A 21,412-nucleotide genomic window follows, 5' to 3' on the forward strand; every position below is an offset into this window, starting at 1 on the left:
AGAGCTGGAGCTGGAGTTGAAGCTGGGGGCTGGAGCTGGGGATGGATGATAGATATGCAGAGGACTAGGTGATTCAGGGATCGTCTCGTTCCATAGCCCAGAGAGATACCCCGATATATGATCATGAAAGACCGTTTTAGAACGTGGAGTACCCAAATAATACACATACAGACAATTCTCAATACATAGTTAAACACTCCAGAGACCCTCTCTAGAAGTATGCCGTAACAGCGTCTAGATCATCCGCATTGAGCAGTTTCACACCCTCCTGGATCAGGGTCCTCCAGACCAGATTCCTTGTCCGCATGGGCCAGTACGGCGTATTCCAGTACCTCGCGCCAATCCCGCGCGCTTTGGCGGTAGAGATCTGCTCACGGAGAGCGCTGAGCTGGCCATCTGTCAGGACGGGCTCTGTATCAGCAGTGACTGCGCCGACGACCTCCTCAAAATCCGTCGATGCGATGGGGGATACCAGGGATGTGACCGCGGCGTACTCGGGTTCATTCAGGTGTGCGAGTGGTGCATCGAAGAAGTAGTCGCGGTCTGCTATTGGAGCTACCATCTCGAGAGTGGTTTCTCCCGTGCCGATAATAGTGACTGGGCCGTTGGTGATGGTTTTGTTGTTCTTCAATGTGGTGAGGTAGCCCTTCTTGCGGAGGGGGGCTAGAGCCGCGATAACGGCCTCGAAGGTCTCTGGCCCGGATGTTTTCACATCGATGAAGAAGTAGAGTGTTTGGTCGGGAACGGTGTCCCAGACGCCGCTGTGGCGATTTAGTCTCTGGTTTAAAGTGGGTGGTGGGATCTGGCGCAGGATACTGACTTCTTGGTGGGTGATGTCACGAACGGAGACTCGGGGTTCTGGCGCTCCAGGACGTCCAGAATGGGATTTATATAGAGAGATGCTAGTGTTCGTTCCGCTGTTAAGGCAGATTGATCATGGCCAACCTGCTACAGTTAGAATGGCATTAGGAACGGGTCAAAAAACGGACGTAGAGAGTGCCATTGTATAGCCACACATCGGCCTCAGTGGATGTGCAGCCCTTTGAAAGACCTGGAAAAGCGGATATATTAGTGACAGGGGGAAAAAACCAAGGTAAGTTTTCGCCTACCGGTCCAAAAGGGTTCATCCCTCCAGTAATCACTTGGATGGCGTCAGTCGCAATTATATTGGGAAGAGTGGATAATTTACTTGTGAGAATGAACAGGAATCTACACATTGAGTCGTTAAAACAATTCCAACAATGACTGGTTGACATCGATCATACCGGCAAGATATCTCGGGTGAGGTCCGTGGGATAGCCGTACTCTTTGCTGCCATGGGTGTTCTTCAAGATGCTCTGTAGGCTAGACGTAATGGCCCCGATGACTGGCTCGGGGCCGGCGAAGAGAGCGACGAAGAAACCAGCGAGTAGCAACATGAGCGACGAGATCATGGTACTAATGCCGCGGAAGGAATGGATGGTGAACGGTTGATGTTGCGCACCCCTTGGTGGGCCGTGCACGTGGTCGCGGTCCGTCATCGCCGAGCTACGGACATCAACACAAGTACACAGTGAGAGGTGGTGCACCATTTTACAATATACATAATACTGGATGAAACTCAATTGGTCATTGAATCATAAGATGCTAGATTATATAGGCTCCGAAAGAAGCCTCCATGATAACCAGTAGCAGCCATTCCCAGCAGAATCAAATAGCCGTTTAGCTGGACATACGCGAGAGAGGGCTGCCAAGCTACACTTCTCGAACACTCGACGGCGTACTGCTAGGCGGCTCCTGAGACACCGAGTTGCGCCCCCTGAGACTGAGGCTGCCGATGCGCTGAACGAGATTGCTTCCGACGGCATCGACGGCTCCCTTAGGAGCAAACAGGGTAGGCCCCTGGGCGGCAGCCTCCTGAACCCTGAAAAGTCGGATCGATGTGCCATTCCACACACCCACGGTGCCTGGTGTGGCGCCCACGGCTGAACCAACCACCATCTCGCTCGAGAAAATGAAACCCCAGAGCAATGACTCGTACCAGCCCATGGACAGCGCAGACCACTCGAAAGGCTGTGCGCGGATCGACGTAGGCTCGGAGACGATGCTTTTGACCTCTGGCTCATGGACGAAAGAGGGGAGATTGGCGATGAGAGTCCGTGCCTCGGAGTTAGCAGTCGACTCGAGGGCGGCATCGGGGATATGAGGAGCAATAGCGGAGATGATGGTTAGGACCGTGTGAAGAGGGAGTTCTGGCAACCATGATTCAAGCTAGAACAGAGTCAATAGGTTTGCTTGCCTAAGAAGGTGAAGAGAGCTTACCCAGGGGACAGTCGGCGTGAAGCCAGCAGAGGGGGCAGAGAACAGAGCAGACATGCTGCTTTGACTGGTCATGCTGTTTTGCCGAGAAAGACCCGGCCGTCCTGCTGGCATCTTACCTCGTGCCTTCTCGGAGATCCTCAACTGATGAACACTGCTTTCCTCCGCAGTGGAAGAGACGGATGGCCTTCGTGAAGTTTGAATGGACGGAGATGACTGAGATGGCGTGTGCTGCCCTTCCCCATCATCATCGGAATCATCATCGCCACCAATGGAAAATGGACTGTTCTCCTCAGGGATGCGGGTCAAGGGCGACCGGGCGCCAGAGGGAATGTGGAGGTCTTCTTCGGAGTGTGAAAGCGATGGGCTGGCGACCACGTCGCTCTGGGCACCTCCGGCTTTTCTTCTCTCGTTCTGACGTTCGATCTCCTGTTGACCACTTTCCAGTGTGAAGGCCCGCACAGCCTCAAATCGCTGTCTGTATTTCAAGATTGCGTATACGAGGTACGGATTTTCTGGGAGAGTCAGAAAGTAAAAAATAAACGAGGGAAGGAAAACACACCCGAGAACTTATGCTCCAAAACAGTGCTGATGAAATCAAGTAATGATGCAAGAAGCGTATGATTAGTTTCATTCGCCAACAAGAAGCTGGGTGCAGACATCGAGGAGAAGAGTTGTAGGACTTTGGAGCAGGTGCTCGGAGAGATGTGTTCGATGTATGGCGCAATGTTGTTGATGATCACCAGAAGGGCAGGGTAGACAGTATCTAGTTTCCCCTTGCTCGTCGTCATGAGTGAATGGATTGACTGCACGGAGGTTAGTAGCTGCTGCTCTGTACCTTGGGACTAGCAGAAAACGAACCATGATCAGGAAGTCAGCATACGAGCCTCGGAATTTCATGAGGCGTATCGACTGCGGGAGAGTCTCTTGGGCCTCGAACTTTGTGTTTAAGCTCTTGGCAAATGTTGGCTCAACACTCATTGTCTGGAGTATGAAAACGCACATCCGGACAATTCCTTGTTTAGATGCATCCAGTCGGTACTCCATGGCATAGAAAATGCACAGAATGAGGAAATCGTGCGAACGGTTGGAATCAACGATGAACGATCGAAATCGCTTGTTGCATTGCACGGTTTCCCAGAACAGAACCAACATCTCCGGCGCCCACTTCACCGACCCTTTACTTCCAGGAAGATAGGAGGTTGTAGCTTGCATCTAAAAATATTCATGTCAGCAAGATGCGAGTAGGCGCTACCATTAAAACATACTGGTTGGTCCAGAATCCGCGTCATACCATCCACCAGGAACTGGAAATCCTGGGGCCGATGCAGTCTACCAAAGTAATGACGGTAGTAGTTCTTCGGTGGAGCTCCCCTTCCATCCTCTGGGATGGGGTATAAAAGAAGGACGAGGAGCAATTGCAAGGAATATATCACTAGGATCTGTTTCGGATCCTTCCACACGACATGGTCGTAGGGGACTCTCCATGATGCAGGGTTGTATTTCATAGCCTGTGCTCAGGTCAGTGACAGCCATTCAAAAATAGTGGGTGGCCATACTGTGTTCAGAAGAGAGCAGAGGAGAGTCAGAACAGACTGTTTGTCTTGGCATGTTGTCATATAGGTGATGGCCCTGACACCCTGCACAGGCAAGGTACCTAAAACGAGTCAGTCTGGGCTATGAAATTGGGGTCAAAAAAGCAACTTACTGGAAGGCATGTACATGGCCTTTCCGGTAATCGTCAACAACAGCCGCAGGATCTCGCATCGATTGCTTTCCAGGGTCTTGTTAGATCCCATCGCCGAATTGCAGCCAACGCCACTCTGCCAGATCGAGTACGAGATCTTGCTTTTCGCCGTTGGAAGTTGCGGGATAGTAAAATCCGCAAAGAAGAGCAGATCCAACAAGGTATCCATTAGCTCTTCGGCCAGCGGCTTGACATCCTCATATTCTTCGGTGCGCGAGCTGGGTCGGTCCTGGTCGTCTGGCTGAGCTTCGTCAAAAAGCACTTCCCCGGATATCTGGGCCTGCCGGGTCTTCTTCTTTCGCCGCGTCCAGAAGAACTTCTCCTCCCATTCCTCCAAGTGTTCCGCTTCGTAGACAAAGGGGAGGAGCCGGGTGAGGATGCGAATGCAGTTGAGCGCATCACGGTCGGGGGCTAGATCGGGGTCGGGAAAGGAAGGATGGTTCTTCAGGACGATCAGGCGAGATGTTACTGACAATAGCAGCGTTTCAAAGTTCGGCAAGGCACGGTCTCGGGTTCGTCGAATGTCGGCCGGCGTGAATAGGCTGAAGACGTCTTCTGTGGATTCGGGGAGTTCCCAAAACTTCCCAGACCGTCAGCACTGATGAACTCGGGGATCAAATCCTAACATACCCTGGCCCAGTAGGGGTCATCCGCAGGGATCTCCCGCTCCTCGGAGAGGCGGAAGATGCCCTGCTTGAAGACGAGCTTGGACTCGGAGGCCCCCATCGCTGCAAAGAGGAGAAATAATCACAGCGAAAGGGTCGTCATGTAGATGAGTCGCTGCTGCGCTGGTTCTATGCTCGTGGAGGCCAGCTGTCGGAGGCGGTGGTTGAAGTGCAAAGTGGTTGTTTGGTTTGGTGTTCCTGATTCTTGGCTGACCGCGGTTGGGTCATGTCATCCTTCCCACTGGGTTGCCAGTTTACGCCAGAACAGTGTATACTCAAGGGTTCTCTTTCATGAGCCAATAAACAATTAAATCAACTATCGCTAAGAACACCATGATGTATGCGTACCTATCCAGGCCGAACCCACCCAGGAAGAAAAAAATCAAAGAGCGCCGTTACTAGCAGAAAGCCTTCTACTCCTCTCATAAAGCCATTTGTTGCTCAAACCCAAACTCCTCCGCTTACTTCCCAGTGGAGACGGAGAACTAGGCCCACCGCTGGATTCCCCAAACGAGGACCGAGCCAGCGGTGACGCGGACCCAATGCTCTGTCTGCGACCGCTTTCGCGACCTCCATTGAAAGCAGTTTTATGCAGCAGGGGGCTCGATGCTGGCGAAAAAGGCGACCCGGTAGAGACGCGACGGTCAGAGAAGCTGGGGGTCGCAGACATCGGCGAGACGCTCTGCCGGCTGGCCGGACTGGCCTTGCGCGAGGTCGAAAGCCGGTATCGCGGAGGGGTCACGAATGCGGTCCCAGGCGTCACTGGCGGTGTGACCGTGGGATCTAGGCCAAGAAGAACGCGTTGTGTGGGGGTGAGTGGGATGTCGGAGAGATCGTCCTTGGGCCGGAAGAGAGGATACAAGGCCGCGAGGATGTTGAAGAGGAGAAACAGTTGCAGGAATACCAGTCCGAACTCATCATAGAACGGATTGCTGTTGAATAGTTGGTGCGAGCTGATGCGAGGTCCAATCAGTATATCGTGGAGACGGCCGTGGAAAGGATTCCCAACTCACTATACTTTGAGTGTATTCCCTAACCCCCAGACCATCACTAGTGCAACTCCATTCCACACCAACTTCCGCACGTTCTTATCGCCAAATGTAGCGGCGTTTTGCCGCCGGACGATCTCGTTCAACTGGGGATGGCGCCATTTGCCCGGGGTGCCAGACTGGGGAGTTGTCACTCCAGAGGCCGGTTTCGGTGTAGAGGGTAGTGATTGGGTCGCCATTGAGGTCGAAGAGAGGAAACCGAGAATTGAAAAGAAGGGGCAAACGGGGGAAAAAATAGCTGTACATCGGTTGTCAATCATTGCGCCTATCAAAAAGTAAGGGGGGATGCGGGACTTACCTGGTGCAAAAATTGGATTTCACTTACCTGAAAGGAGTTAGTACCGCTAAACTGCCGGGGAGTCTTCAGTAAGCCATGGTGGGCGGAAGAAGGAGTTGTCGCGGGCGAATGTTTTCGGGGTTGGTTTGGATTGGATTGGAGGCTGGGAAGGGAAGGCGCGACCAGGGCCATTCCGGATTTATCGTTGTTCCGGCATCCGGTCTGCTTCCCCCCGTGACCCCCCACACGTCATACTGTACACAACGCTCTTTACACATCACCGCCATGGCTTCTCATCCTTCGCCTGTGGAGCAGCTGGATGCTCTGGTTGCCAATGTACTGGCGGACTGGAATATCTACACCACCGTCCTCGCCGGTATCCTAGTTGCATTTGTGCTGTATAGCGTCTTCTCGACTAAAGACCCGGATGTTCACCCATTCCTGCTGGCTCGTCAGTCCACCGCAGCTCCGGTGCGTCTGTCGGGCCAGTCGGCAGCCTATCGAAGCTTGGAAACGCCCCATGGATTCCCGCTGCGTCTGGGATTAAATGTCAAGGACCCCGGCGCACCTAAGTGGACCGGCGGCCGAAGAGGTGACCTGCGGGATATCTGGAGGACTGCCGTTCGAGGTGCCGTGAATGAGGACGGGACCCCCTCCGGAAAGAAGGGCAAGATCTATACGGTGCTGGGCAGGGAGATAGCGGAGCGTTCGCTGGACCAGGTCACGCAGGAAATCAATGTTATCGGTCAACACCTTCAGAAAGTGAAGGCCAAGACGGTGGCGGTCTGCCTGACGGACTCCACTGAGCTGTTGGCTGCTATTTTTGGTACGGAATTTTTCTGATCTAGTGGTATTGGCGCTAATGTGCTACAATCTAGCGGGTGCCTTTTACGACTTCAAGACGGTTCTTGTTCCCCACAACCTGTCACCCGAGATCTTGTCCGCCCACTTGAAGGAAGCTCAGGCGGATGTCCTGATTGCAGAGGCTGGGTCACTCGACCTGTCCGTGATTTCCAAAGCTAACAAGCAACTCTCGCTGGCACTCTGGGTCGCGAAGTCTGGCAGTCGTCACATGGACTGGAATGAGGTTCCTAAAGACGCCAAGAAAAGCTTGCAGGTAGCAGTGTGGCATGAATTGGTCGAGTCAAGCAAGGATCTTGCTGGCTTTGAAGTACCCAGCTACGACCCGACCACAAAGACCCCTACAGTGAGCACCATTTGGCCCTCTTCCAAGGAACTCGGTGTGTTCATTGAATTCAAACCAGAGGTATTTTTCTGATTCGTAACGATCCATTCGTAGATATGCTGACTCTGAATATAGAATCTCGTGTCTGCTGTTGGCGCTCTGGGCTCCGCGTTGCCTCGAACGGAACGTTTGAATCCAGACGATGTCGTGCTATCCATTGACTCGCTCTCTCGCTCCTACCCTCTCTGCCAGATCATGTCTGCCCTGTTTTCCAACGCATCCATTGCGTTGAACTCGGTTGCTGGGGAAAAGGTGGACTTCGCCTTGGCCACAGCAGGCGTGTCTCCCACAGTGATCATTGCATCGTCAGGCACCATGTCCGATTATCACCGCAAAATCATGCAACCGCACACTGGGCCTGTATCTCGTCTCGGACGTTCCCTCCAAGCACGGAGTTTGGATGCAGGGTATATGCCATCGCAGAATTTCTTTAGCCAAATCACGCACGTTGGCCCGACGGCGGAGCTTTCTCTTGACAAACTTCGTTTGTTGTGCATTTCCCATCGTTTCGACGCCAGCCCCACAACCCGCCTGACTTCCGAGCAGTTGACTGATCTTCGGATCTTTACTGGCGCCCGTGTTGTTTATGCACTGACTGCACCAGGCGTTGCGGGTGCAGTTGCGCAAACTAATGCCTTCGACTATCGACGCCTGCAGGGCCCGAGTCATTTTGGTGCTCCTTTGAGTAGCACCGAGATCACTCTGACCAATATCTCCGAGTCTTCGCCATCCGAGGATGGGCCTATAGAGGGAGATGTAAGTAAAGTCCACCTGGCAATTGGATCGCAAGAACTAATTTTTCTAGATCAATGTGGCTGGCCCTGCCGTTGTCGCTCCGTCTATGACTCTCGTCGCTCGGGGACGTATCAGCATTGATAATACCCTGGAACTGTGTCCTTGATCCGTTTGATCGAGTAGACCAAGCTGGGACATGTACTAGTCTTCGTTTCTTTTTCGATGCATGGAACACAGCCGTATTGTGGGTATGGCAGGGTACATAGCAGTTTTCAATGTCGGAAATAAATGCAATCTTCTTTGAAGTACAGGGCCAAATCCAAGAGAAAGTTTGAAGTAGTAGTAATATACATGTGCGTAGACTGCCCAAATGGTTTCATGGTTCGCTAGCCTCAGCCTTAGGAGTCTCAGCCTTTCCAGCCTCGGGCTTAGGAAGGGAATCCTTGAAAAACACAACAGCCTGACGGTATCCAGGAAGTGATTTCTTCTCCGCTTCTTCCCTAGACAGGGAACCAAGACGCTTCTTGATCAATCCTTCAATATCCTGTTTCCGTTGCTTCACCTGGGCATAGACATCCTTAGCCGGTGCGACACCGGGGACTTTGATTGCCATGTTGAGTCCATTCCAGACGATAACCTCCTCCATCAGCCGGGTGTCCATGGATTGGGGATCCTGGTGTTCGGGATCAAATTTGAATTTTCCCAGAGGCCAGCATGCCAGAAGTCTCCGTGCGTACATTAGGACCTGCTCGGTTCCTTGCACGGTGTTTAACTCAAGCAAAGCACGCGATGCAGCTAGCTCCAGTAGCGTACCGATCACGAACGGCTGGCGTTTCGGGTCCCGCGATGCATCCTTCACTGCGTGTTCTGGGTTCTGCTCCATCAGATTAACGGCTTGATGAGCCAAAGAAAGCGCATTTGTAGTTGTCTTGTCCTCAAAATCGGCCATCTGAGCGGTACGGTGGATCTCGAAGAATAGACGCCGGACGACATCCATATTGTTGAGCCGCAGACCGGTGCGCTTCGCATATCGGGCACACGAAATGGCAAGGTGAAGCTTGTCGTTTTTGCCGAGTGCGGCAATGATCCGCTCCCATTGCTCGGGCTTGAAGTTTCGGTTCGCTGTTTCGAGGCCGACGGTGAAAGGGAACAGGTTTTCCCAGGTGTTATTCCTCTCCATCAGGTCCAGCACTTTGACTGCGTCTTTCCGCTTCGGCATCTCGCCCTTGTTCAGTGGTTTTAGGGTGTACTGCTCATTCTCACTGATGTCCACTGTTATTGGTTCGTCTAGCAACCGTTGGGCGTTGCTTTGCTTGAACATGGTCTTCCGCTGGGGTCCGGGGAGACTGAAGGGGATGAAGAGTTCTTCTCGGAATCGATGTAGGGCCTGGTTCAATTCCTCAACCTGTGTTGGTTTGAAAGGCAGGACTGTATTCCAAAACAGCGCTCGTTAGCAAAGTCAATTGGAAACGGTGGCTGACAATCGAATATACCTTTACTCGTCGTGCCCATGGCGCGAGTCTGGGTCAAGGAAGAGACGGACTGGCGCAGCGAGTCGAGCGTGCGCTGGCCACTTAGTAGCCTGCCCATGGCGCTGTGCGCCATTGTGAATGAATTGCAGCAAAGACAGATTGAACTGTTGAGAGGTGCGCGCGACTTCGGGTTCCTGACCAGCGGAGAAAATCAGCGGGCGGTGTGGCCATTCTGCCGGCTCGTACCGAAACTTGCACTTCCGCTTCTCCCAGCATCTTCGAGACACACACCACCACCATGGCCGCTCCACTCGTGCGGCAGTTGGGCTGCCTCAGATTGACACCTTCAATCCAGCAACCTGCCATCCGTCGATGTATCTCGACGATCTACTCCGCGAGGCGCGAACCCACTCCTCTCCCCTCGAACGTCCCCGAGCAGTTCCTGTCGCAGTTACCAACGCGCCTGAAGAAGGAGGCCGAAGGCCCCAAGAAAATCAAAATCTACCCTCCTCCGCCATCGTCTCGTGCTGCATGCAAAGATCCCGTGGCCAAGGTCACCGAGACGCAATTGTCGGTCCTTGACCCTAAAGGCGAACGCAAGGCCCTATTCGACTACCGCCGGAACCCGCGCAGTGTCAAGCCTGGTGATATCCTGCGGGTAACTTTCAAGAATGGCGACCCGTTCAATGGCGTCTGCCTGAGCATCCGCTTGCGCGGCATTGACACCTCGTTCTTGCTGCGGAACGAGCTCATGCGTGTTCCGGTCGAGATGTCTGTCAAGGCTTTCAGCCCCAATGTGAAGAGCGTGGAGATTGTCCAGAGATCACAGATTAAGCGCAGAAGGGCGCGCTTGTTCCATATGAGGTGCGTTGGAAATTGGTTGTCTTACATTTGGACTTTGCTAACCCTATTTTCTTTTTTTCAGAGACCGCAAGCACGACCGCCGCAGTGTCGAGAACCTCGTGGACAGCTACATCAAGCAAAAGAGAGCCTTCATGGGCAAGCGGTGATTGGAACTGGGAGTTATTTCTTTTGGCATTTTGGCGGATGTATTATTACCTCTTGCGAATCGACTGTTTATATTTTTTCGAATCGAATACACTATCTCTTTTGTGCGGAAGTCCAGAGTCACTACAAGATACTGAAATTGTCGGATGGAAAAGCTATATCAGTGTTAGCGTGACTCATGCTTTGCCAACTCATAGCAAAAATTGAATTTGAATTATCGAATCTGGGCGGGTTAGGTAGGCGAAAATGGGGAGATACTGGTTCTAGTTCTAGTTCTGGAGTGAGGCGAGCGATAGGAGTTGGTTCTGCTGGTCTGAGAGACCTGCTACTGGATCTGCTGGATAAGCGGAAGGGGAAAATTGATCGGAAGGGTCTATGATGAAAAATCTGGCGAACTGACGACAAAGCAAAGTCGTCTTCCGCGATAGACAAGACTCTGATTGATTCAAAAGATTCAAAAGCATGTGCAATATGTAATCGGTACTCGAGGTAGTCTGTCGATCGAGGACGTGAGTTGGTAGAGATTTCGGTCTCCAGCGCGGGCGATGTATAGCGTTAGCTCACACAAATAAGCCTGTTCTGCTTCCGATTTGTACGCTAGTGAACGAACCTGGGGAAGGAAGAACATTTCTTTACCCATAATCGCTAGTTGAGATCACAAGGAATAATTTGCATTATCCCGATCTGTTACATCTAATCAAAGTTCATGATGGGATACTTCTGATAATTCCGTCTTTCCAGTCTCCGTAACATCATTGCGGTGCCATGCCTGCCGGGAGATATCTCTGGCATTTTTAACCACATGGAAAGGTGACTTGGCGCTGCTAAATACCAAATCTAGAGACTCAAGAGACTGCATACGTGTCTCAGGGAAGAAGAAGTAAACAACTATAGTTGGTTAGCATAAGTCGTTCGACCAGACGCGGTGTATACATACCAGGTAGTATTAAGCAAAGGTTCAAGACAGCAAAGACGATGAAGAATTTGTAGCCCAGGTTCGCCACACCAATGGGTGTGATCTCAACGACAAGAAAATTGGAGGCCCAGAGCGTTGTTGAACTCAAGGCGTAGATGGGGACACGGTATGACAAAGGTGCAACCTCAGTGCCGTAGAGATAGTTGACACCCAAAGCACCAATCGAGAAGAAGAAGCCATAGATGAACACACAGCTTGCAGCAACAATAGCACAAGCCCGGCTCTGTTCCGCATAGGCAATAGTGGCGGTAAGGAGAATGAAGGTGGCTCCCATTCCAACAGAACCAATTATCATTAAGACTCGACGTCCAAATCTATCCACGGTATAGAAAGGAATCAAACAGCAAACGATTTGCCACGTGAATACACAGGCGGAGAGAATTCTGGATATTAACGGTGGGAGGCCGACATACTCTGCAAAGATTGTGGTGGTGTAGAACCCGATAACGCCAGCTCCGTTCATCTGCTGGGAAAATGTGGCAAACATGGCCAAAAGGGTTCGATTCATGAGTCTATCACCCTTGTTGCGGAAAAGACCAAGAAGGCTTCCCTTGCCCATTTCGGCCAGGGATTCTTGCATTTTCTGAATGCCCGCCGCAACTTCTGGAGAGTCTTCAGGGAGGTCGGTCAAAATAGCCAGGATACGAATGGCTTCTTCCACTCGCCCCTTCCTGACCAACCAGCGAGGGGAATCAGGGAGAAAAGGAATGCAGATGAGAATCCAAGCAGCAAACAAGATGGGCAGCGCCCATGGGAACCGCCAGTTGATGGACCCCTCAGTGAATGAGAATCCCAACTCTACCCATTGTGAAATGGCCAAACCGCCGCTGGCAAAGAGTCCCTCAAGGCAGACAAGAGCACCTCGGTGCTCCGCCGGGGAAGATTCCGACTGCCAGACGGGCACCGTAGACGTGATGCATCCGAACCCGATTCCTAATACCAGGCGGCTAACGGGCAGTTGGGCCAATGTAAAGCTGCTTGAAAGGAGAACAGATCCAACCACAGTTATCACGGCTCCAATCATGATGGTTTTAAGGCGGCCAAATATATCACCAAGCTTGAGGCAGCAAAGAGATCCTATCATGCATCCGACAGTATAAAGCGCCACGATGGTACCTATCAAACATTAAACACGTATTATAGGTAGCAGGAGGGGTTAATCAAGTTTATCTCACCCTGAATGCGTGCGTTCTGCGCCTGCTTAGCTCCCTCCGTGTGCACGGTGTCCAAGCTAGGAAATTGTTCCACGAAGGTGTCAAGCTCGAGCAAACCCCCAGCGGCGGCATTGTTGTAACCTAGCATGAAATAAGACGGCATGACAACCGAGATGATCATCGCACGCACAAGGCTCTTGCCTCGCAGACCTAAGTAAGGTTTCACCATTGCAATGGATATTTTCTTCTTCGGTCTGGAGAGCTTTTGAAGAGTCGTGTTGCAATATTCTAGGAGCTGGGGTAATCTGGGGCAGCTGGTGGGAAATGAATTTAAGAGAATGGAGTTAAGAATAAACATCTTGAAATTTGTTAGACCACGGAGACACACCTCCGACACCTGGACTTTGCCGAGATTCTGGAGAATCATTCCCGATCACCCTTATATACATGTTTTCTATTGGGATTAAGGTTTGGGGGAAAACCCAGTACACAGCCTCGACCTCGGTCGTACAAAGGCAATGGCTTTGTGCTGATTTTATTATCCAGCGTTCAATTTATCTTGTAAGTAAAGCCGATCACATAATGACTTTGTGCTCAGAGTTCACCTGTCAGATCAAACGCTTCACTCGAAAGTCCGAACCCATACCTGCACGCCGACTTCCCCCACATTTCGGCAATGAAGGATTTGCCGGCACAATTCCACCTACCGGTTGTCCGCATCGGCTACTCTGTTCGTGTTTATCGGTTTTATTCATACAGCTGTTCTAGAATCTGTCGCTAGGGGTGATAGACTCTCTATTAGATTGTCCTTTCTTTCTCTAATGCCCTGGCCATACCTTGATGCTGTGGTTTCTCCGTCAACGACCAATTCGGTTCCGGTAATGTATTTATCTCGGTCGATGCTAAGAAGAAAACGGCATAACCGAAAGCCGAACTTGCCGCCGGTTCTGTGAGGAAGCGTTACCATTCCTGTTGTTAATTTAATCCACAAGCGAGCCGGACACATGGTCTTTATTAGTTGATTCGCCCACTAAATTGTTGGGTATCGCCAGATTCATCTTAGTCGGAGATTGATTTATTCGTGAATAGCACTTTCATAATGGGACATCGTACAGTTTGGACTTTGACATTTCATACTAACTAGCACTGTGGGAGATGAGATGACAGTAGTGTCGGAAATAAACGACCAGTTTACCCATCCGCGGCATCATTCAATATTAAATTCCCTGATAAGACCGATCGTAAACATGACATATCAGTATATGTATCGAAAGCTGCCCAAAGAACAATATTGTCAGCATAATTCACCGAAGCAAAATAGCAGTCCAGAAGCAAGATAACATACTTGAGGTTTTCTCGGTCCGTCAGATCCAAAAACGCTGTAGAGTCCAAATCTCGTCCTTCAAGACCACCCTCCATCTGGGACTGGATGCGGTCACGCTTCTTGTTCTCCCAGCGGAGAAGAAGCCCGAGCGTCGTGATCAAGCAGGCTTCGATGAGATGTGAGACGATCATCGACCAGATACCAAGCGAGTATGTCGGTCTATATTGTATTTTGTTAGGTGATTTCATCAAATGTCAGGTTTGATAGGCAGAGCGCACTTCTGATCATCTTTATAGAAGAATGGGCCGACGATGTTGCCGGTACAATATCCCAGGAAGAGAACGGCGTTGGTGACGACCTTTTTGGTGTGACCTATATGAAAAGACTTGAGAAGAATCCTTGGAAAATATGGTCAAGTGGAATGAGATACGCACCAGCAGTGTTAGCAATCTGCATACTCAAGACCAAGACAAATGCTGCATTATATGGTCCCGTCAGGTAGTAGCAGATCAGCCTGCCAACACGTTGATCCAACGGTACGAAGCGGAGACCGAAGGCTCCTGCAATATTTGGGCAAAGGAATATGAGAACGAAGATAACGCGCCGGTTTTCGAAGCGGTCGTTGAGGAAAACGCAGGTGAGAATTGACAGGGCAATGATGATGCCGTATGGGATCTAAATGAATGGACATTGTCAACTTCAGCTCATTTGAATCTCTCGCGCGGGATATCACTTACCTGCATAAGAGTGGTGACCAAGGTCGAGAATCCGAAGCCTTCGATGATGATTGTTCCGAAATTGGAAATACCTCCATTGGGGACATTACCTAAGTATACGGTCAGTTTGGAGGAACCATATAGATGTCAGTTTGAAAGAAAACGCACAAACAATCCCCAAAACAAAAAACATATAGAGCTTATAATCCTTGAATGCCTCGAGAATCTGATATGGCTTCAAGTGCTTGTTCTCAACACCGGTCTGATTCTCTCTCAACCGGTCAACAGCAATTCGACGCTGTGCCTTGCTGAGACCTTTAGCTGTTACCGGTGAGTCGGGAAGAAAAGTGAACATCACAATACCCCAAGTAGCACAAAGGGCACCACTATTAAGGACGTCAGCACACAGACACGCAGAGCTAAAAGGGCGTTTACTTACATGATGAGGAATTCGTATTTCCACGAAGGCAAGGCACCCCGGATATGGCCAATGCCATAACCCAACAGTCCACCGAGAGCAATTCCAAACCCGTTTGCTGTATACCAGAGTCCCAAACGCACAGGCTGTTCGCGGCGTGTGTACCACATGCTCGTGATCAGCATAAAACCCGGATCAGAACACGCTTCTGCGGCTCCACCTAGGGCTCGGAGGACAGCGAGGGTCCTGAAGCTGTTGCATGTTGCTTGGATCATGAGGAAAACGCCCCTTTTCAAAACATGTCAGTAGCTGTTCACATGAATATGTAGTATCAGGGTTCACACGTACCACATGAAGATGTTGACACCTAGATATTTCCCTGGGGAGTATTAGAATATCAAGACCTAGGCTTATACTTATCTAGAGGAGATACCAATCGGAAGTCGCTGCAATAGGAAATTGGTAGGAAATGCCCAAGCCAAAAATCCAAAATAGAAAATACTGCTGAGCCAATTGTACTGCGTCCCATGCAGCTGTAAATCGTCCTCAATACCGAAGATGGCCGCATAACTCAACGTCGTCTGCACCATAGAGCAATTAGAACAAAATATGGATATGTGGCAGGACCAAGTCCCGGGAGCCACGATTAACAGACCTTGTCAATGTAAAAAAACGCATAACAAACGGCTAGATAGGGTAGGATCATAAAGTCAATCTTCCAAAGTACCTTCCTTGCTTCAACGGGGTCTATATCTTCATGCAACTCATCTGGGTCATCAAAAAGTGCCATGGCGGTGTCACCGTCGGTAGCTTTGACGGACTTCCATCTCGACTCAGCTTGGTTGCTTTCAGAGTGGGCTAAGGTAGGGACGTTGACTGAGTCCTCCTTAGAGGAGGCCTTTGGGGCGTTGTCCGCCATCTGATTACCCTTTTTCCAGGTATTATTGACGAAGGCTTCAGGGAATAAGTCCTATTTAAAATATGGGTTTCTTTTGGAACAGGGGTTTTAGCAGAGAGGCACTGAGATATATATTCGCATTCCGTCGGCAGAGAATAACATTCCTAACTCATGCACCGACTCGCATACGACTTCTCCACAAAGTCAAACCGAAGGCAAATGGGGCAATCTGCGGGGAAGAGACCATCGCGTTGATCTTGGCAGACGAGTTCACAATCGGAATTACACCGCGATATCCCTGCGCAGCCAGGCATGCATCATACCAGTGAGGACCAAGAATCTTTCGCGCGCGGAACAAACCCGAGAATTGGGTCCCCTTGCCACAGCATGAGTGTCCTATCTCAGGCTGCTATAGGTGGATTTGCACCGGGCCATGCGCATGAGGAGTTGCGTTAATCATGAAAACACGGGTTGGACGGAGATCATCATCAGCATGACCTTCCTGAAACGGTCAAGCGGCATGGGGGTTGCGTGGGGAATCCGGGATCATCCCCCGGAGAACCAAGTCGATCGTCTTTTCGGAGTGGAGTTACCAGTACGGAAACAGGGAGTATAATAACGAGGCAGTGCATGTCATATCTCAATCTAGACTATCTCTATATCAATGGCTTTTGGTTGAATAATATCTTACTTTTTCCGATCTTCCCGTTTCCGCCCCTTTGCATTACTAGAACAAATACTGATGTTATCTTCGGTTGAAGTTGAAGAACCGAGACTTGGAGTAGATTAGCATCATCACAGTCGTACGAGAGTATCAATCACTTACCGCCAGGAACAAGATAATCAGATTAGACCCAATGAATGCCACATAAATACCCAGATCCCGCCAGCGATTGCTGAAAGACATGCTAAAAGTCGCGTAAAACTGGTCTCCGATCTTGTAAGCGCAGTACTCGCAAGCCTGTGTCGCATTCTTGAGAATATAGCCAGGTCCCCCGCGCTCGAAAAATGGCTTCATATATTCCTCACACGTCTCGTTCGACGGTGCCTGGAATTGATTGTACTCGCTCTTTGTGCAGACAACGTCGCGCCCATGCAGCTCTGTTACCACCATACCACCAATGAGACGGGTGAACGGGTCGAGTTGATATAGCCAGGCGCGCCAGAAGCCAGGCATCTGAGGCTTGGGGATTGCGACACCGCAGAAGAGCGAGAAAATGATCACGATGGGTGGGTTCAGTTGAGAGGCAATAAAGCTGTTTGGAGTCAAGGCCGAAATCATTTGGCCCATCGTCACGGCGAAGATCTCGGTGATCAGTACCATAAATAATTGGTAGCCAGCTCGACTGGTGGCGGTCTGAAAGCCTGGGATGTAGTACAGAGGCAAGAAGAAGCATACTGCGCACAAGATGCTGTATGGAAGTTCAGCAACAACCATGGAGAGCGCGAAGGCGAATTGACCATAGGTCTTAGAAGCCGATTCCCGGTAGAAGACCAAGCGCGCCATATCATATCGCGGTTCGACCTGCTGCAAAATGATCGCCGGGAGCACAGTCACATTGAAAACGACGAAAATCCGATACTGCAGCGATGAACGCGAGTCATCTAACTGTAAGAAAGCAAGGCCAGTGATCACTGCAATCACGACGTGCGTGAACAGGCGAGTAAATCCGTAGTTTCTCGAACGCCAAAAAGCAAGGTTTGTACGTCGACCAACCACCTTGATTTGATGCCAGAGCGGAGAGGCATATTCCTTTTCAACGGTGTCTTGGGTTTGAGTCAGTTGCACTGCCTGGCTCCGCTCTTTTTTAATCTGAGGTATATCCTTTTTGAGCTGCTCTAGTTCGGGCGAAGTGCGCCAGATATCACCCCAGTCGCGATCTCCAATCCGGCGGGTCTGGCCAGCCCCGATGGCGTCGAGCATCCATTCTGCTGGGTTGGCATTTGCTGGACAGTCGGCACCATGGCGGCGGAAGTATTCCAGCAAAATTTGTGAATCAGGCCCGATCTCGCCAAAGTAGACACACTCGCCTCCCTGTTGGAGAAGTAACAACCGGTCAAAGTTCTGGAACAATGCTGAGTTCGGCTGGTGAATTGTACAGAGAATAGCCTGGCCTGCGGCAGCAAGTTTGCGGAGGAAACGAACGATGTTGAAAGCGGACTGGCTGTCCAACCCAGATGTCGGCTCATCCAAGAAGAGCAGGAGCTCCGGTTTGGCAGCCAGTTCCACACCAATGGTGACACGCTTTCGCTCTTCAACTGACAGTCCAGTCTCAGGTGTGCCGATAATAGCGTCTGCGAGGCTTTCCAACTCGAGAAGAGAAATGATTTCCTCCACATATGCATATTTCTCCGACTGAGGAGTTTCAAATGACTGGCGAAGATTAGCAGAGAATCGCAACGCCTCCCGGACAGTTTGCATTGGCTCATGGACATCCAGCTGCTCGGCATAAGATGTGCCTCTCTGGAAAGATGTCCCTGGAGGCTTTCCGTCGACCAGAATGTCGCCTGACACCACGCCAATGTTTTTCCGGGCTGCCAGTACGTCCAACAATGTTGTCTTCCCAGCCCCCGACGCACCCATCAAAGCAGTCAGCTTCCCGGGCTGGACATATCCATAAACGGAATTCAAGAGCTGTCGGGTCCCCGATGGCACCGGAACTTCGTAGTTGACATCTTCCCAGGTGAACACCGACTCCGACAAAATTTTCAAATTCTCACCGGCGTCGGCGGTCTTTGATTGACGATTGGCTTTCTTTTCCATCAAGGCCTCATTCAGGTCTTTGCGCTCCTTGTTTTCTTTCTGGAAGAATGTAATCGTTTTGCCGCCTGCCCCAAACTGAACGGTCTCACCAAAATACAGATTTGCACCGAGGAAACCGATTATAAGCGCGAGCATGATCCCAAAATTTCGCCAGAGATCTCCCGTGAGATAGCTGAATGTTTGCGCGATGTAACTAGAGCCCGGAATGATTGGCGAGCCAGGTTTACCTCCTGCCAGAGTACAGGCTTGATGAGCAATGTTGCCATATCCAGGTCCATTGGGGACCAGAGATTGCTCGGTGCAGGTCATGGTTAAGCGGCTGAATTCATTGACCATCAAGGCTGCAAAGCCCAGTCCAAAGGGGTTGATGTAGTATATCCACCTGAGCCACACTTGCGCACCGGACCACTGGATCAAATAGCCCGAAGTCAAAACAAAGAGTGTGATGATGACAGAGGCGAATTTCATGGCGTAGTCAAAGTCAGGACACAGACAGCCAATCGTCCTAAAGAACACGGTCATACAAACATAGCCGGTGACGATAATCAGGACAAAGGTAAAGAAAGCTCCGGCATCGAGGACCAGGCCGCACATGAAGTAGACGATGATACTGAAAAGTAGGATTCGGACGATGGCGAAGCTAGTGTCGACAATAATCTGTGCAATGAAGAGAGCGCTTGGTCTATAGAAAGTGAATGACCGGTGTTTGTTGACTATGGAGCGGCCGATCATGGTCCCTGCCAATTCCGCGAATGCCTGAAAGCCATTGAATAGCATACTGATGAACAGAAGACCACCTCGAGTAAAGGCACCGGAGCTGGTCACTGGCAACTTGAGCCAAACTGTACCCAGGATGATAGCCACACCAGTAGAAGTGATCCAAGACACAGTTTGTGCGAATCTGTCTTGCCATTTAATCAAGAACTGACGTTGCATCAAAGCCCAAATCTGCAAATGAAGAGGAATTGAATACACGGATGACGCCGGAGTGAACTTGCGCTTTGCCTCCCGGTTTGCGATCTCAAAGTCATCGTAGATGCGTTTCCCCTGTTGGACTTGATTGCGGTACGACAGCATCTCTTCATCCAGTTCTTGGCTGTAGATAGACTTATCAAATGCCTCAACTAGTGCTTCCGGGGTTGATGGAACATCCTCCGCGCTTCTACCATCTTGGAACTCTCTCTCAAATGGGTCAGTACAACCGGTCAGATAGTCAGGAGTGGTTTGACGAGGCTTTTCTCGAAACCCAAGGCTTTCGAAATATACTCGAGCTCCGCTCGTAGGGCCAAAGTACACTTGGCGGCCGCTGTCAATCACAAGTACCTTGTCGAACTGCTTGTAGATGTTCTCTGATGCCTGGTACAGTGACACAAATGTGGTGGTCTTGTAGATATTTGTCAATATCCGCAGAGACTTAGCGAAGTCAAGCGCAGTCGACGCATCAAGACCACGAGTGCTATTATCCCAGGCCAGCACCGTTGCAGAAGTGATCATCATCTCGGCAATACTGACACGACGTCGTTCGCCACCCGAGACACCACGGATGAACTGGTTACCAATGACCGTGTTGGCGGTATGCTCGATGTTGAACATTTTCAGCAGCATGTTGATGACCTTTTCCTTAAACTCCGACTTGGAAACGCCCATCGGCCGCTTTCTCGGGGTCTTCGTATCCAAGGCAAACCCCAAAGTTTGCTTGACGGTCAGAGTTGGCTGGTGGATATCATCTTCCTGATTGTACACAGCTTCTCCCCGGAACCGCTTCGCAAAAGTCTCGGACTCAAAAGGCCCGTAAAGAACCTCGCCGTCGACTCCAGTATATCCAAAACGCTGATTGGCAATCACTTTCAAAAACGTTGAACAGCCTGAGCCCGGCCGCCCCAGGACCAAGACCATCTCTCCTGGACGCGTGAGACCCCGAAAGCCTTCCAATATATTGTATTCTTTGCCTTTTTGGCCATATCCGCAGAGATGCATGATCGTTTCTGGGAGGTTGAAGAAGTCGATAATCGCATCCGGGAAAGTCTTGATGAACGTCTTGACGCCACCCATGCCGCGGACCGCCAGGTTGTTCCATATGACACCTAATACTCATTAGCAATCAGTTACCTACTCATTTTATGTCTTCGCAGTACACACCTATGTGCTTGTCTCTGATTCCAACCTCAGCTTCGGCTGCTCGATTGCCCCGCAGAGCATTCTCTAGATCCCATTGTTCCTCAGAATCAGCAGAGCTCGCGGACTTCTCAACATCCTCGTTCTTAGTCCCCGTTTTGGAAGCTCGCGAAGCTTGTTTAGAAATATGACGGGCTTGATGAGACATGCTGGATAACTGGCGGCTAAGCTCTGAAAAGTCCTGCTCTGCCTGTTCGACATCGACACCCAGCTGCGACGAGGTCATACCCTGCGGATTTGAACCTCGAAGCTCTTCACGTCCATGCTCATAGTTATTTGAGTCGAGCGTATCCCTGTCGGAGTCGTTGCTGGCTGCTGCCGTCGACAGCTTCTCGTCCACGGCTTCAGGTGATGATGATGGCGGCATTATGAGTGTTGTGGCTGTCGTGAGTACCTTACGTCTTCTAACACCTCCAAAAAGCAAAAAAAAACCCCCGAGCTTGTGCACGAGCGCGATAGCTGCAACGTCGTATCACACGCTGATAATCTT

At 50.7% G+C, this 21,412-nt stretch overlaps 7 protein-coding genes across 7 annotated transcripts; 2 read left to right on the forward strand and 5 right to left on the reverse strand.

Annotated features, from left to right (window-relative positions):
* Positions 1-211: 211 nt before the first annotated feature.
* On the reverse strand, positions 212-4,771 carry PFLUO_LOCUS5646 (uncharacterized protein; the record flags this gene model as incomplete). Its single annotated transcript, XM_073783113.1, has 14 exons — positions 212-761; positions 821-945; positions 990-1,051; positions 1,110-1,141; positions 1,190-1,209; positions 1,266-1,527; positions 1,739-2,250; positions 2,302-2,813; positions 2,861-3,104; positions 3,160-3,513; positions 3,567-3,809; positions 3,858-3,955; positions 4,007-4,625; positions 4,676-4,771. 14 exons carry the CDS (start codon positions 4,769-4,771, stop codon positions 212-214), a joined length of 3,729 nt encoding a protein of 1,242 aa, XP_073639700.1.
* Positions 4,772-5,092: 321 nt separating this feature from the next.
* On the reverse strand, positions 5,093-5,938 carry PFLUO_LOCUS5647 (uncharacterized protein; the record flags this gene model as incomplete). The annotated part of the gene is made up of 2 exons (XM_073783114.1): positions 5,093-5,663; positions 5,724-5,938. 2 exons carry the CDS (start codon positions 5,936-5,938, stop codon positions 5,093-5,095), a joined length of 786 nt encoding a protein of 261 aa, XP_073639701.1.
* Positions 5,939-6,321: 383 nt separating this feature from the next.
* On the forward strand, positions 6,322-8,183 carry PFLUO_LOCUS5648 (uncharacterized protein; the record flags this gene model as incomplete). Its single annotated transcript, XM_073783115.1, has 4 exons — positions 6,322-6,862; positions 6,915-7,303; positions 7,358-8,038; positions 8,088-8,183. The coding sequence occupies 4 exons, from the start codon at positions 6,322-6,324 to the stop codon at positions 8,181-8,183; spliced, it is 1,707 nt and encodes a 568-aa protein (XP_073639702.1).
* A 210-nt stretch (positions 8,184-8,393) lies between these two features.
* On the reverse strand, positions 8,394-9,622 carry PFLUO_LOCUS5649 (uncharacterized protein; the record flags this gene model as incomplete). The annotated part of the gene is made up of 2 exons (XM_073783116.1): positions 8,394-9,445; positions 9,511-9,622. 2 exons carry the CDS (start codon positions 9,620-9,622, stop codon positions 8,394-8,396), a joined length of 1,164 nt encoding a protein of 387 aa, XP_073639703.1.
* A 165-nt stretch (positions 9,623-9,787) lies between these two features.
* Positions 9,788-10,499, forward strand: PFLUO_LOCUS5650 (uncharacterized protein; the record flags this gene model as incomplete). The annotated part of the gene is made up of 2 exons (XM_073783117.1): positions 9,788-10,353; positions 10,415-10,499. The coding sequence occupies 2 exons, from the start codon at positions 9,788-9,790 to the stop codon at positions 10,497-10,499; spliced, it is 651 nt and encodes a 216-aa protein (XP_073639704.1).
* A 695-nt stretch (positions 10,500-11,194) lies between these two features.
* Positions 11,195-12,856, reverse strand: PFLUO_LOCUS5651 (uncharacterized protein; the record flags this gene model as incomplete). The annotated part of the gene is made up of 4 exons (XM_073783118.1): positions 11,195-11,385; positions 11,435-11,787; positions 11,887-12,589; positions 12,649-12,856. The coding sequence occupies 4 exons, from the start codon at positions 12,854-12,856 to the stop codon at positions 11,195-11,197; spliced, it is 1,455 nt and encodes a 484-aa protein (XP_073639705.1).
* A 1,026-nt stretch (positions 12,857-13,882) lies between these two features.
* On the reverse strand, positions 13,883-21,289 carry PFLUO_LOCUS5652 (ATP-binding cassette transporter snq2; the record flags this gene model as incomplete). Its single annotated transcript, XM_073783119.1, has 12 exons — positions 13,883-13,901; positions 13,973-14,170; positions 14,230-14,323; positions 14,386-14,626; positions 14,689-14,777; positions 14,836-15,053; positions 15,107-15,373; positions 15,434-15,464; positions 15,519-15,666; positions 15,813-16,055; positions 16,810-20,831; positions 20,887-21,289. The coding sequence occupies 12 exons, from the start codon at positions 21,287-21,289 to the stop codon at positions 13,883-13,885; spliced, it is 5,973 nt and encodes a 1,990-aa protein (XP_073639706.1).
* Positions 21,290-21,412: the final 123 nt, after the last annotated feature.

The sequence above is a fragment of the Penicillium psychrofluorescens genome (genome assembly GCF_964197705.1).
Source record: "Penicillium psychrofluorescens genome assembly, chromosome: 3".
NCBI lineage: Eukaryota > Fungi > Ascomycota > Eurotiomycetes > Eurotiales > Aspergillaceae > Penicillium > Penicillium psychrofluorescens.